Source organism: Lonchura striata, chromosome 5 (assembly GCF_046129695.1).
Source record: "Lonchura striata isolate bLonStr1 chromosome 5, bLonStr1.mat, whole genome shotgun sequence".
NCBI lineage: Eukaryota > Metazoa > Chordata > Aves > Passeriformes > Estrildidae > Lonchura > Lonchura striata.
The window spans coordinates 48,911,222-48,925,698 of record NC_134607.1 but is presented as its reverse complement, the minus strand read 5'-3'; the positions used below and the strand labels follow the sequence as shown (position 1 = coordinate 48,925,698).

The following is a 14,477-nucleotide window of genomic DNA, read 5'->3' as shown; positions in this document are numbered from 1 at the left end:
ACAAAATTGTATTTATGTATATTCCCACTGATTCAGTTAATAATGTTTTTATTATTCTTTCTTCTCTGTGTAATTTGAAAAGAGAATTAGGTAGCTGTACAGTAGTTTTCCCACTGAACAAAATCTGTATTAAATGCAGCTGATAAAACATTAGAATAGCTCAAGCATATCATTTATTTGACAGATTGGCATTTTTCCCCACTGAGAATTAACCTGAACTAAACTTTCTGATGAATTACACAGACATTCATTTCCTGGGATGGCCATCAAGAGCTGAAACATTTTCTTATTCCTGACTTATCAAAAATCTGGCCTATAAATATTTATCCAACAGCTAAAGTAAAGTCACAGCCCTGCATCATTAAATGTATTTTTATTTTCCATGAAGTTTAAAGGTTAAGTTCCATTTTCCTTATCTATTTCCAGGAATATTTTATTCAGAAATACTTATTCAGAATTATAGTATGGCAAACTAAAACATGACTTGGAGGAAAAACAATGGAGTAGTTTTTAGCTTTTCTGATCCTTAAACCTGCAAGGCACATTCTAGTAATTTAAACAGAATCCTAATACATTCAGTTATAAATACTAATTATTAAAATTTAGTATATAACAGAGGAGAAACCTGAATTACTCTGTTCTATGCTGCTATTTTTATAAATATTTAAAGATACTCAGTTGAGAATAAAAATGAGTAAAATTATATATACTGGAAGTTTGTGGAATTTGGAGTCTTCATAAAACTTTCCCACTGAGACAATAAAATATATACTAAAAATTTCACCAAAAAACACTAGAACAGCTTTGCTGGTCTTAAAGAAGGAATAGGTTTGTCTACTGAAATTCTCCAGTACTGGCACTCGTAGTTACTGGTCATTAGACAGACAACATTACGGACAATAATTACAGGGAATCCATAAACATAAAGCTGGTTATCTGAAATATACTTGGAAGAAAACCCCAAAAAACTCTCTTTGTAAAAACAAAACTGATCCTCCAAACTGAAGATTTGAAACAGTTTTTTAAGTTCCTTTCAAATGTTGGCAAGTTAATCCTTCATAAGTTTTATTATAACTTATATTGATAAAGTATTTATAATATTTTTAGAGTGTAGATTGAGATTATATCATTTATAATAACAGAAAGAGAGGAAATTGTTTCAATGCAAATGGATAAAATATTAAACCCCAAAAAAATCAACCATTAAAAACTGAATGTTTAAATTTTATAAAAAACATGAAAAATTTTCCTGCTGATGCACTAAAATGTTGCTTAGTCAAAAATGACAGGAATTTTTCACATTTCCACTCTAACTTTATTAGAGTAGAAATAAAACTCACTATGTAGTTTTTAGTGACCTACCCACTGGGCCAAGCAATCACCACTGTAAGTCCTCCCCTTGTACATCCTTCATCCTGCCATGAAGCTGCAGTAAGCATGTTGAGAACTGAGCTGATTTCTCTCTGCATGTTGTACAGTGAACTTAGAGGAAGAGAAAACTCAAGGACTACACATTACTCTCTCTTGTAACTTTTCTGAGTAGCATAAAAATATTTGGTATTTTTTATTGATCTCCTTATACATTTTGATTGCAGAAATATCTCAGCATTAATATATTAGCAGATCTGTAATTCTTATGATGAATTCATAAAAATTAAATACACACATAGTCTCACAGAAAACTTAACTTTCTGTTTAAAGACCTTAAATAGTTTGAAGTACTTTAATTTTTTTCCTACTATCTAACAGAATGATTCAAAATTTTTGAAACTGTAAACAGCAACTTTTCCTAGGTAGCATCTAGTAAACTACATCCTATTTTCTCTTAAAGCCCTATTTGTATAATTCCTGGCAGAACATGGGAGCTATATCCTACTTCTCATATGCTTGAACTTAGAAAGATGCCTATCTTGCCACAGGGCAGGAAATGGGGTTTATTAATGGTGGTTTTAAGGAGTTTGTACAGGCAGCAGAGAATGAAAAGAGAAAAGCCACTAGAGTTTTTCTCTTATGTCAGCTTTTTTTAGTTATAAAGATCAAGGAGAAAGAAGTGTTATTACTGTGCTACCAAAATACAGCTAATCTGATGGATAGAGCATCAAGTGCAAAGTGGGAAATCTAGCTTGACTTTAAAGTTTGCCCTCTGGTGCCGTGTAAATTTGTACACATAATTTCCTTTTGCTAGGCTCTCCACTTTGGTTTGTAAAATCACTGTGATGAACCTTTCCTTACTTTGAAGAAGAAAAAGCCATTATGGTTAAGAGGTCCACTTCCACAAAGCTCAGCTACTGTTTTCCTGTGTACATTTATAGATAGACTTTTTTTCCTCCAAGACCTCTTATTAGCACAATTTTAATATGAAACAATTAATTTAGTTCCCATGAATAAATGAATAAATGTACAATTAATCCTTATGTGGAATTTCTGTGGAAATAGACACAATTTTATGGTTCTCAACCCACTTATGTCTGTCCTGCAATTTCTGTTGCTGTGGTATTGATATCCCCAAACATCTGTATAACCACTGAGTAAAACAGGATTGCCTTACTGAGGTAACATCTATGAGGTAGCTCGTTGGTCCTGTAATGATGGCAGGTTCACTCCAACTGACATTAATACTGTGAGGAGATGTAGCTAAAACAGTCACATTTTCTGGAGGAGCATCTGGAGCTGTAGAAAAAAAATGTTTATGTGAATCATGGCCAACAAGGTGCACAAGAAATAACCCAGTATAATTTTAATGGCCAGCAAAGATTTGCAAATAAAATTTTGTCACACAATTAAGATTACACACTGCTTAAATAACTATAATTTTTCTCCTTTTTTCGTATGTAAGTCACACCATGTGGTTTAGAAATACATCTTTTATTGTAACCACTACAATTTTTCTAGAGTATAGACTGCCTATGACTTAATCTTAAATTGAGATTATAGGGTTATTTAATTACAAGTTCTTTATAAGTATTTCACATTACACAAGCATAATATATTCAAATATTTATACAAATAGACAGGTATAATAAATCTGTTTATGTCAAATGAATCATTCAAAGAACAAGAAATTGTGAAAAGACATCAAATTCTGCATGCTAGAAAAAATTTCCAGCAGTATCATAAATTACAAGTAGAATTAATATTTTACATTTCCTTTAGATTTATTCTTATAATGTTGAAAAAATACAGAAAACCCAAACAAAAAAATGTGGTAAGAATTGCAAGAGGGCATGAATGTTCACATTAAGAAATGAGATTTCCCTAAAATTTCCATTTGTTGAGGTGATATGTGAATCAACCTAGTTATTTCTTATTAATTAATAGAAAATTAATGAAATCATAATAACAACTCAGCAATTCTCAGTAAATGATATTACTTTTTTCATAATAACCATTCAAATTTCAGGAAAATAAAATTTGGAATAGAATGACAACAGATTTGTAGATAATCACAGAACTTGGCTCCAGGGTGCCTTGTTTTTGGATGCACTACAAAAAAAAAAAAGACAACTGTGGAAACTATCACTGAGCAGCTTATTAAAAAACAACAACATATTTGTGCCTATTTCCAGAACTTGACTTCATGGTGCCCCCTTTTCTATCTACCACAAAAATATCCACACCAGTCAACAGTACATTATAAAAAAATTTCTAAAGGATCATACCTATTCTAATCCTAAAATGCAGTCTCTTTTCTCAAACAAGATTAACACATGAATATGTAGTTTGCCACTATTAATCATTAGGTAAGAGGGCTAAATGAGGAAAAAAAATGGAGGGTATACAAGGCTATTTAGTTTTTCAGGAAGAACACAGGGTAGGAAAATGAAAAGAATGTGTAAAGAAGTATGTAACTGTTGCAGTTATGTGTGAAAGATTAATGAGGAAAATAATAAAATTTTGCACTATGGAAGTGAAAATTTGGCACCATCATTGCAGAATAAAATAGAAATATTTGGGATTAGGTAAGGTACTAAAATGAGTTTAGGATGTTGGATACAGGAATTAGATTCCTGCGCTGGGATTAGCAGGAATATACAAGACTTTATAGGCAGGATCAAATTCAACCATTGGAAGCAGTCCCCAAAAATACTGAAGAGCATGGGACAACTGAATGGAGAGTGTAATTGAATGAACTGTGAGTGCACATGAGGGTCTTAAAAGAGGAGATTGTTTAGAGAAGTCTGGCTGTCAAGTGGGGAGCTACAACAGATAAAACAAATACAAAATTGTCCCAAAAAATTAGAATAAGCACAAATTTTATTTTTCAGGTAATGCATGTCAGTCTTGTTACCAAACAGTGTTTCAGTGTAAACAGTGATTCCAGTAACTATGGCAATTACATTTATCAGCTTTATTGCAAAAGGAAATTTCTGGAAGACAGTATAAAATTATATATATACAGCTTCTTGGGCCTTAGTTTTCAAACCAACCAAATTTCCAAAGATAATTTTCCATTGTTTTTTATAGAATTAATGGACTCTGCAGGTAAGCATTAGTTGGTGTGAAATAATTTTAAAGCATAATCTCATCTACAAATTATACAGTCTGCAGTTACTTATATGGTTAAGTTCCATATGCAGTTTATACTTGATGTATTTGTAGATATCTGCAAAAAAATTTGATTGAGTATGCTTTATTTAAGTTACTTATCTAAAGTATGTCTAAATATTAATACATGGTTTATTTTAATTATGCAAAGTAGAATATCAGACATTAACCAAATCATAGTAAAATATAGGAACCTTTTCTGAAATTACATGTATAACTGGGGAGAAAAGCACAAAATGAAAGCTGTCTGACATGTCTTGTGTCTTACAAAAGATATCTTTTTTAAAATTGTGTTTGATTCAGTGGAAAACTGCCGAATTCTGATTTAGATCTGTTTGTGAAATGAATCTGGTCAATATGAAGCCATGATATCACTACCCCCTTTTTCTTATAAATCACAGTAATTTACTCTGGAGAAATGACCTAGTCTTATTCTCTCATTCCCCCATAATCCAATCACTTCCTCTCATAAGCACTTTTCTCCTGGTTTTCACAATAATGCATTTTCTGTAACTAATAACCATCATTTCCTGATTATCATGCTTCTATCCTTGCACAGGAATGTGGGTCTTATGGAGGTCAGGGTCATCTTTCCCATCCATCTGTGTCCTGATGCTAAGGCAGCAGTTAAGTGTGTTAGTTTGAAGATAAGTCTGGATAGTCTATCATTTAGCATAATATTCAAAAATAAGACTGAATACTCCAATTTTCTAACAGAAAGTCAGTTTGGTTAGGATCAGCTCCTTTTTTCCCTTTCCCAGCAAAAATTAAGTGTGGGCTTCAGTTATTTAATTTCTAATCACCTAGGTTATTTTAATGTAATTTAAAACAGTTATATCTTATATTAGCCCATAATTATTTTGAAATGTTTACTTTTGAGGAAATGTAACAAAAAAAGAAAAACAAGTTATCCCAGACAAAGCTTTCCAGTAGAAAGAACACAGAACAAGATGTGAAACCTCATTACTTTTCATCACACAAAAACATTTATTTAATAATATCAAGCAACTGGGTATCAACAGGGATTGGGAAAGAAGGCGCTGAAAAGAGAAGCATAACCCTCTGCCCCATACTTCTGTGTCCTGGCCTTCATGGGCCATTTGAACATCTGGGATTTTCCTTTGTACCTCAGTGTATCCTGGCACTGGGGAACTTGGCAGTTTACCAAAAAGCTTTGCATTGTATAACTGTATGAGATCCAAAATGAGGTCAGTGATCTCACTGTCTTTCATTTGCCAGCTAACACTGACCCTCCACGACCATTTTTCTCTCAGAAAACCTAAATTCAGCCAATCTTATTCTCCTCAAAAATGTAATAGTGAAACTTGGGGTAAGTGTGGGTGTGAAGGAACAGTTTCCATAGCTATGGAAAACATTTCTTGCCCTTTCCCTTACTGTGACACAAAACTGTGATCCTCTGTGCTGGTAACTATATAAATCTAAGTTACAATGGAAATATTTAATCTTGTAGAATAGATTTGGCTCTTGGGCAAGTAATCAGTTAAGTAATAATGGTGCCATCACACTACTTTATGAGACAGTAAGACAATTCCTGTGAGTATAATCTGCAAGACAGAAGGCTGAACAGTTTATCTGTGTGATGTGAGAACTGGGCTGTACTAACAATCTGTAATATTTTCACAGAGTAACTCTAGAACCACTCTCAGTACAGAACACTGCCATTATTTTTTGTTTGAAACTTGCAAATGAGTTAAAGAATCTCGAAAATAATTCCTATAGCCTTACATTTGTCTTCATAATGAACAACTGAAATAAACAGCTAAGATCCTCACCTTAGTCACTGGATAGTCAGAATTACTAGGAATTTCTGCTTTAGTACAACAATCACATCCTCAGAACATGTAAAAAATATTTAGGATTTCATTTATGTAAATTTTCTGCTCTTGAGGTTTTTTCTCTTTATATTCTGGGAAATGAGTCTAACAGTTTTCACCTTATATGCTCCTCCTGAATATGATAATAAATAAACTCCTTAATATAATACTTGAATATTTTCTTTAGGTTTGAGAGAAAGACAAATTTCTGAGAACCCAATGAATTATGAAGAAAAAATCCTTTAACTATTGTTTCACAACAAAGGTAACCTTACCTTTGGTAGAAACAATGTCCTACAGAGGCACTTCTTGAAAAACAAGTGAACAGTGCCTATCTTCTGCCTTCAAGTGCACAAACACAACTTCCATTGATTTTATGGGCTAAGTACTCAGGGTATTTTACATAGCAGCTAAACACTCTTAAGCCCTAACAGACCATGTATATTGGCTGTGTATCAGCAGGCTAATCCAGAGGATGCTTGGCCCTGTTCATGAGGGGAAGGAAAGGGAGATCAACACCTGTTTTCTGAATACACTTTACAAGTCTGCCCAGAGTGCTGGATCTGCTCAGTGCATTCTGAATTTCTCTTTCCTGATAGAGGCCATAACCTTTGTAAAAGAAAGAGCAGAACTATGGGGATTTTTAACAGTAATTTTAAAACCTAGGCTTTGAAAAGTATGAGGTACCAAGAAACCTGCCCTTGCTTAAGATCAGCCACTGCTCATGGAGGCTCCCAGCACTGCTGAAGCAGAAGCCAGCTGGCTACCTACATGTGTCATATCACCTTCGTCTTTTTTTTCCTCCTCAGCTGATTGCCCAGGGAAATGACCAGTGCCCAGACATGACATTTGGAATAATGCCTATGCTTCCTTGACTCCACAGCAGTGTCCTTTATAGGCAGCTTATCTCCTGATGTGTCACCAGTTTAACTCACAGGAAATTCATCACTGCCTACTTCCATCACCACAGATACAGGTTAGCAGCCCCAGACACTTGGGCTGGAAGAACTGTTAAGAGTTTTTATACCTTCGACACCACCACTTTTGCTGAGAAGACACTGAATTGGCATGAAAAGGGTTTATGTAGTCTATTAAGATGTTTATATTTTAACTACCATCTTCTCAGTGGGACTGGATAGGAAACTAGCTCTCTCTTAAAGCAAATCATCACTGTCTGAAGAAGAAATAATAAAAAGTATCCTAACTTATGCAATTATATGTTTTCATTATCTGCTTTTCCTTCCAGTTTAAATCCCTAACTTCTGTAAACTCAGCAACCATTTTTGAAAAGTATTTGCATACATCAGCAACTGAGTTCTATCAATTTAATAGTAAGAAATCTCCCCAGATCAGCTGGCTCAAGAGTTGCTCAAGTGGTGCAGAACTTCTGTTATCTATTTTCTGCTCCATTTGGGTTTGTTGGGTTTTTTTCCTTCTCTTTAATTTAAAATGTTGCATTGATTTACAGGCAGAGGTTCCCCATGAGTCACTGGACAAAGAAAGTAAGTGCACATGAAAATGACTCTGCTGCTCAGTTGGGAACTTCTCAATTCAAATTACTACTTCTGAGTTTTATAAAAAATCAGGCTGTTATGATGCTTACTACAACAGCACCCAAAGCCTCCTGTGTTCACATCACATGATTATAAAAACATGAGCAGGACAAGGTAAATATCTGGACCACTGAGTAGTCCTTTGTACACAGCTATTTAAGTACCTGGTGGCTCTAATATTACTATTACTTTGAAAGGGGAAATGACTGAAAGAGTGATTAAGTCAGGCAATCCATGGTGATTCTCAGTTCTTCAGAGGCCAGGTCTCAGATATTCTCTGGCCTAGGATGGCTGCAAACTTGTAAGGAAGGCCATATATTCCCATGACAACTGCCTAAATAATTTATGTTTCATGTCCTCTTCTCTCAGATATTTAATGCTGACTTATTTATGACAACTACTGCTTCTCTTGCTTGGAAACTTAAATCCTCAGCTGAGGCATGAGAGTTATGTGTCATGGCAATCCTTTACATGTTACATGGCTACTCTGATTAGTAAACTCTGTAGGTGGATATGGTTTTGGAAAGAAATCTTAATTGCTCTGAAACTACTGCTTAAATTCCACTGCCAAAACCACACAGAATTTCAGGAAAATATTACAACTTAATGAACAGATTTTGAGTCAAAGAATTAAAAAAAAATACCTTTTTCTTTGGCACACCCCACAGGTGAAATTGTATTGAAAATTGGCATATCAACTCACATTAGCAAAAATTCAGACTTACCATGTCTACACGTGTAGTAGTCTGAAATGCTGTTGGGTAAGCAGTAAATATAAAAGAGTACACAAAATAAATTGACATATCAGTCTGTGTAAGGTATAGCTACCACACAATTTATATCTGTACATATATATACACATCTGTATCTCATATGTCAAGAGTTGCTATAAATCCTTTTTGACTTCACCAGTATTTTAGGTCTATGAAGAAATAACTTCTAACAAGATTTCCTGTTATTTAGATGAATATCACATTGCTATAGCATCAATGAGACACAGCAGACATCCTTACTTACAGCCAGGAAGGGTTTGAGTTGAAATCCAAGGTGAAGAACTGCCATAACCAACACTCGTACTGGCAGCAACAGCAAATCTGTACCATCTGTATTTTTTCAGTCCATACACTGTGTCTTCTATCCAGTCATCCATGACATTTTCATATAAATACTGGTGCTTCTCATATTCAATACATTCCATAGCTTCCCAGTCACTGCAGTGGATGGATTGTAGCTGTGTGGTAATCTTGTAGTTTTGAAAGTAGCCAAGGATAGATTTTGGTGATCTCCAATGCAAGGTCACACTTGTTGATTGCACATTGGAAAAAACAATATCCCTGGGAGCACTAGGAACTACAGATTAAAACACTTGTAAGATACCTTAATTTGAATGAAAAGTCATTGCACTATATGACTTTTATCCACTGTTGAAAACATATTTTAATAAGCATATCTAAAAACCAAGATTCAAATTCATATGCTTAACAAGCCATATTTCCAATGGCATAAATCACATTGTACATAAATATGGTATAGTGGTATACATTTACTATAGCTTTTGAAATAGAGAATAATTCTTTTAGGCATGGGATGTAGGACCAGCTTTGAGAGGTGTGACATTTCTACTGCTACTTTTGGGGCTATATCTCAACTAATTGAGGGAATGTTACAGAAATTTATTTTTCTATGCTACCCATAGCATCTTTTACTGTGGGTTCTAACTGGGGTTCTTCGCCTCTCATTTAGAAATACTCATGTGTCTCCCTCTCTCTTGCTAATATCTGAAATCCTCACACAACACATCAAAGTAAGTTTCATAAGCCTCCTGTTTTATGTTCTCAATGAAAAATATCAATACATGCAATATGTTTGTCTGGCATTATAGAAGTGCTCTACAAGAACGTTTAAGAGCTGAATAAAAGATAAAAAATAAGATTCCCACAAACTTTGATTCAATTTATTTATATGCAGGTTATATTCATGTCCATGAGACAGAAGCAGTGCATGTATGTACATACATATACATGTACACCCATTTACCCTGTGTATATTGAGTCAGCAGTGTACTCCCAGATTTCACAGTCTAGTTGCAACATATGGTTTTGTGCCATATCACATAGACATAGAGAAAGCTAATATTATCTCCAAGACTCTGTAAAATAATACTAATACTCTCTATGGCAAAAAAAAACGTGCAGAAAAATCAGATCAGAAATCATTGTGTGCACATAGCTTTAAAGAGTGCTTTATAGTCTTTGGGGTAAGAGGTATCACTGGTAAAAGAAAAACACATGATACATCCTCAAACTGAAACTGAAGAAGTCCCAAGGCTTACATAAAGAGGAAAAGGATCCCAGACCAGCGTTACTGGGGAAGAAAGTATTAATTTTCTTTCAGCCTCATGGGAATATCTGATCTTTGCTTTTGTCTGCAAAGTTTTTTTTATTAAAATCATCACAATATAATAAGCTAAAACTTCTCCACTAAATGCGGATGTTTAACAAGAAATCTGAATCAGACAAAGCTGTGTTGATGAAAAGGTTGAGAAATTAAAATCCCTTCAAATGAACCTAAAGCAGGTGGAGTCTGCAGGACAGGGAGTAGGCAGAGAACCCCTGTTCTTCCACTGAGCTCTCTCACGCACAAGCACACAACACCACAACATGCAACAGCCCCATAGGTTCCCATCTTGCTACGCATTAACCAGACACAGAATAAGAGCAAACTATATTAAAAAAATATTTGCTAAAGACAACTTCCATCATTATACTCCATGATATCAAAATTAAAGTTGTTTTTCTTTGTTGTTATTAGCATGAAGATAAGTACAGAGAGTAGTAAAAAACATCATGCTCAGATTTGGAGATGTAATACTTTGTTTGCCTACTTTCAAAAAAAAAACAAAACTGCAATATTGTCATAAAAGCTCTATAAACTGTATTGGCTATTTGTGTAAATTACAAGAAATGTCCTAGTTTGACTACTACTTTATGGAAAATAAAGGCAGAAAAACGCTACATGGTTAGAAGAAAATACCTGTATTTTTCTTCCATAAATCTACTCTGTTGTAATGTAAGCTGTTAATAACTGTTAAGATGCTGCAAAAATATGATTTCTTATGTACTCAAATACAGTAATGATAAAATGTGGGATAGAATAGAAAACTAACTATTGGGCTATATTCCAATACAGATACAAGGGTTTGCCATAAAACAGATAGTAACTGCTTAGCTGCTGGGTGTTAGTAGGAAGGTGGAAATATATACCTTCACTTACTCAAATGTGCAGCTGGTTAAGCCCTGGCTGGCGCAACTGCAGTCTCTGCGCCAAAAACAAGGCAGGTTAAAGAGACTGGTCATAGATACAGGAAGAGGAATGCTCATTGTCTGGACACCATGGTGGCCTTTCCTTCTTAAGGACAGTACCTAGTTCCCTTATTTTCAACATGCAGAATGACATCAAAAATAACTGAGTGTTAGCATTTTCAAAGTAAAGAAGGAAAAAATGCTTGGCTTTCATAGGACTAGAAATTATATCAGACAAAATGATGGTGGCTCTGATTTGGGGCCAGACTAACAAAATTCTAATAAATCTAGCCTCTATGAGCTTTTCTTTTATTTGGAAAAGAGACAAATTCCCTGAAAGTGGGGGAAGAATGGAGGGTGGATAAATGATGTTTCTCTTTCTATCTGTCCTTTTTCCCACTGACTGCTGAGGACACCCATACAAATTATCTTCACAAGGCTGAAGTCAACACCTGGGATTATCCCAGTAACACTTTTAAACACATGAAAACCACCATTTTAAAAGACAAACTTGCAGGTATCCCGATAGCAGACAATCAGACAAGCATTTCTTCTTTCACACAAAAGCTTTGATAACTATTTCATGTTGTCTTTTTTTCAGTTTATGAAAACCCATATAAACAAAATATTTTGAACCTAGAAATGAAGTGTTAGTCAGCAGAATTCACAGTAAAATTTTCTCTGTCATTTCCTAGCCAGACCTTTAAAATGGAATCAGAGCCTTAAACATTAGTCAGTTTAAAATCAAGCTAATTTTCTCTCCTTGCTTACATAGGCAAATCAAATATAAATGTAATGAACTCATAACAAACGAAAAGATGTGACCTGAAACTGGAGCAGATCAAAGAGGTTTGGTCCTAGGGCCACAGTGAAGAGCAGTGACACCCAGTGGCACAGTGTCTCTTGAACTTGGTGATTGTGCTCAGAGGCAATTTCAAGACAGCTATGCTATTGGGTTACAGATACAAAGAGGATTACAATTACTCTAGCATGGAGAATTAGATTTCCATTCCTCAAGAATGACTAAAATCCCCCCCAACTTTTTCTCTCCACAGATGGTACTGATTTGAACAAACCATTCCATGCTTCCTAGAGTAATCATGCAGCTTGTCTAAATTTTCTAAACATGACTTAACTATGATGAAATATCACTGTTCACACTAAAAATTACGGAAGCCAGAAACTGCATATTTTTCAATTATTATTTCAGGTTACACTGGAACTGTATAAAGATTTACTATGGATTCTTATACACTGACAATTTGCTGTGTACCTAATGGGAATTGTATTATTAATCCAAATTTCCAGAAAGGTGCACTGAAATAAAAGGCATGAAAAATACTGTGATTGTGGCATTGTAAGACAGTAATTGGTGAGGACTGTGCTCTGATTAGCTAGTGAAAATTCTCGTCCTAATCCCAAGTTTAAATTTCTCAAGAATCATACACAGGATCCCTTAAGTCTCATCACATATCTCACAGTCTTTCCCTATTGTATAATGTTTGCTATAATTCAACTATCTCTGGGAGTAGGGAGTTTGTATAAATCTGAAACATTTGGTGTGATGCCCTTCACCTAATTTTCCATTTAATAGTTTCTAATTCAGCTTTTGAAAGCCAGACGGGAAGCTGGCAGAGAGGCTAACCATGAAATGCTGGTGAATTCAGTTTCTGGAATGGAAGAGGAATGAGGTATTTTCAGATTCATCTACCATTGTTCATATGATGCCTAAATTTCAAGGAAAAGTAACTGAAATCAGATCCACATGGGATTTTCAGCTCCTAAAACCTCTTTACGTGACTGAGCTCTCACGGAAGTTGACAGAAAGATAAACACCTAAATAGAAGTTAGTTTGACAGATCTTGGCCATATACTTGTCTGGCTACAATGCTAATAAGCCCTTCCAAAGCTGATGGACTGATCTGAGATTAAGTTTTTATTTGATAATATAAATAAAAGAATTTGATAATATAAATAAAGGGAAAAGCACTAGCACAATGCAAAGACTCATATCAAGTTGAAACTGGCCAGTAGAACTGCTTTAAACTAAGAAAAAACACTTGGTAGAAAAACCTTACTCACAATGCAAAGATAACCTAAGGGCAGCAAAGGACATATACTCAAATCTACTGAGAAAAGAGAGGTTATGGCTTTCTGTGGAGACTTGTGGAAAGCAACAACTACAGCTGCATGGGCCATGAACAGAAGACAGTAATATGATATGGCATAGTTCCTAACAAAGTTAATAAAAAAAAAAGCCTGCCTACAGAACAGCTGCTTCTAGCTGGAGTTTGGATTAAAAGGACTGCGGCAGCCTAGAAGTCTGTTGGGCGGTATTAAGAGCATCAATAGGAGGAACGTGAAGAACAAAGTAGAACCGACAGCAGTGGGCACAAACCAAAAAAAGTCTTCAGAAAATAGAAATAGCTGAAAAGAAAATAAATACTCTGTATTGATTATCTCTATTAAATTTTGAAAGCTTAATTACACAAATGAGTTCCATGGGTTAAGCTGTTAACCCTGATCATGCTAAATACTACTTGAGTATGGAATGCTAACTTCAGAAGGACTCATCATGATATCTAGTCCTGCTCAGTATGACTAAGTACATCATGAATAGGACCCAAATTATTTTGCTAACACAAAAATGTAAAAAACTGTAGACTTGTTTTCCCATGACTTGTACTGACATTATCAGACATGCTTTAAAGGGAATTGCACACTTGAGAGCATGTCTTAAATGAGCCTCTATGGACCATGTTTCTCAGTCCTTAGCACATCAGAAAACTGTGGGATCTAAAAACTGAAAAATCAAATAATGCAAATCTAGAGAAAAATGCACTTCTTTAAGCTAAAAAGAGTAGTGAAAAGTTGCCTGTACTCAAGTCTTAAATGTTCAGCTTTCCATTAAACTAAAACACTGTCTGCTATTCAGTAAACATTTGTATTTGACCTGTAGCATCCATGTCAGCTTTGTACATATATGTCGCCACCATTTCTTACATATTAATGCAGAGTTGACAAAAAGGACAAAAATTCCTTTATCCTATGCTATATGAATCATCAACTTTTATCAACCTTCTTATAAAAATAACACCAGTTCAATTTGATTTGCAGCAACCAAGTAACACTGCATTTTTCTAGTGAAGATTTCCCATCAGTCTCAAAGCCATTAACTTAAATTTGGACCAAACAACTAATCATAAGATGTAAAGAAGTCCATATTACATAAATAAAATTAC

General features: G+C 34.7%; 1 protein-coding gene across 1 annotated transcript in view; it reads right to left on the bottom strand.

Annotated features, from left to right (window-relative positions):
* The window catches only part of PTPRQ (protein tyrosine phosphatase receptor type Q), a 124,179-nt gene that overhangs the window by 38,756 nt on the left and 70,946 nt on the right, over window positions 1-14,477 (bottom strand). The window contains exons 44-45 of the mRNA XM_077783541.1: window positions 8,951-9,283; window positions 2,549-2,670 (exon numbers count right to left, since the gene is read on the bottom strand). Of these exons, the coding sequence (XP_077639667.1) occupies window positions 2,549-2,670; window positions 8,951-9,283 (455 nt within the window). The remainder of the gene's footprint in view (window positions 1-2,548; window positions 2,671-8,950; window positions 9,284-14,477) is intronic.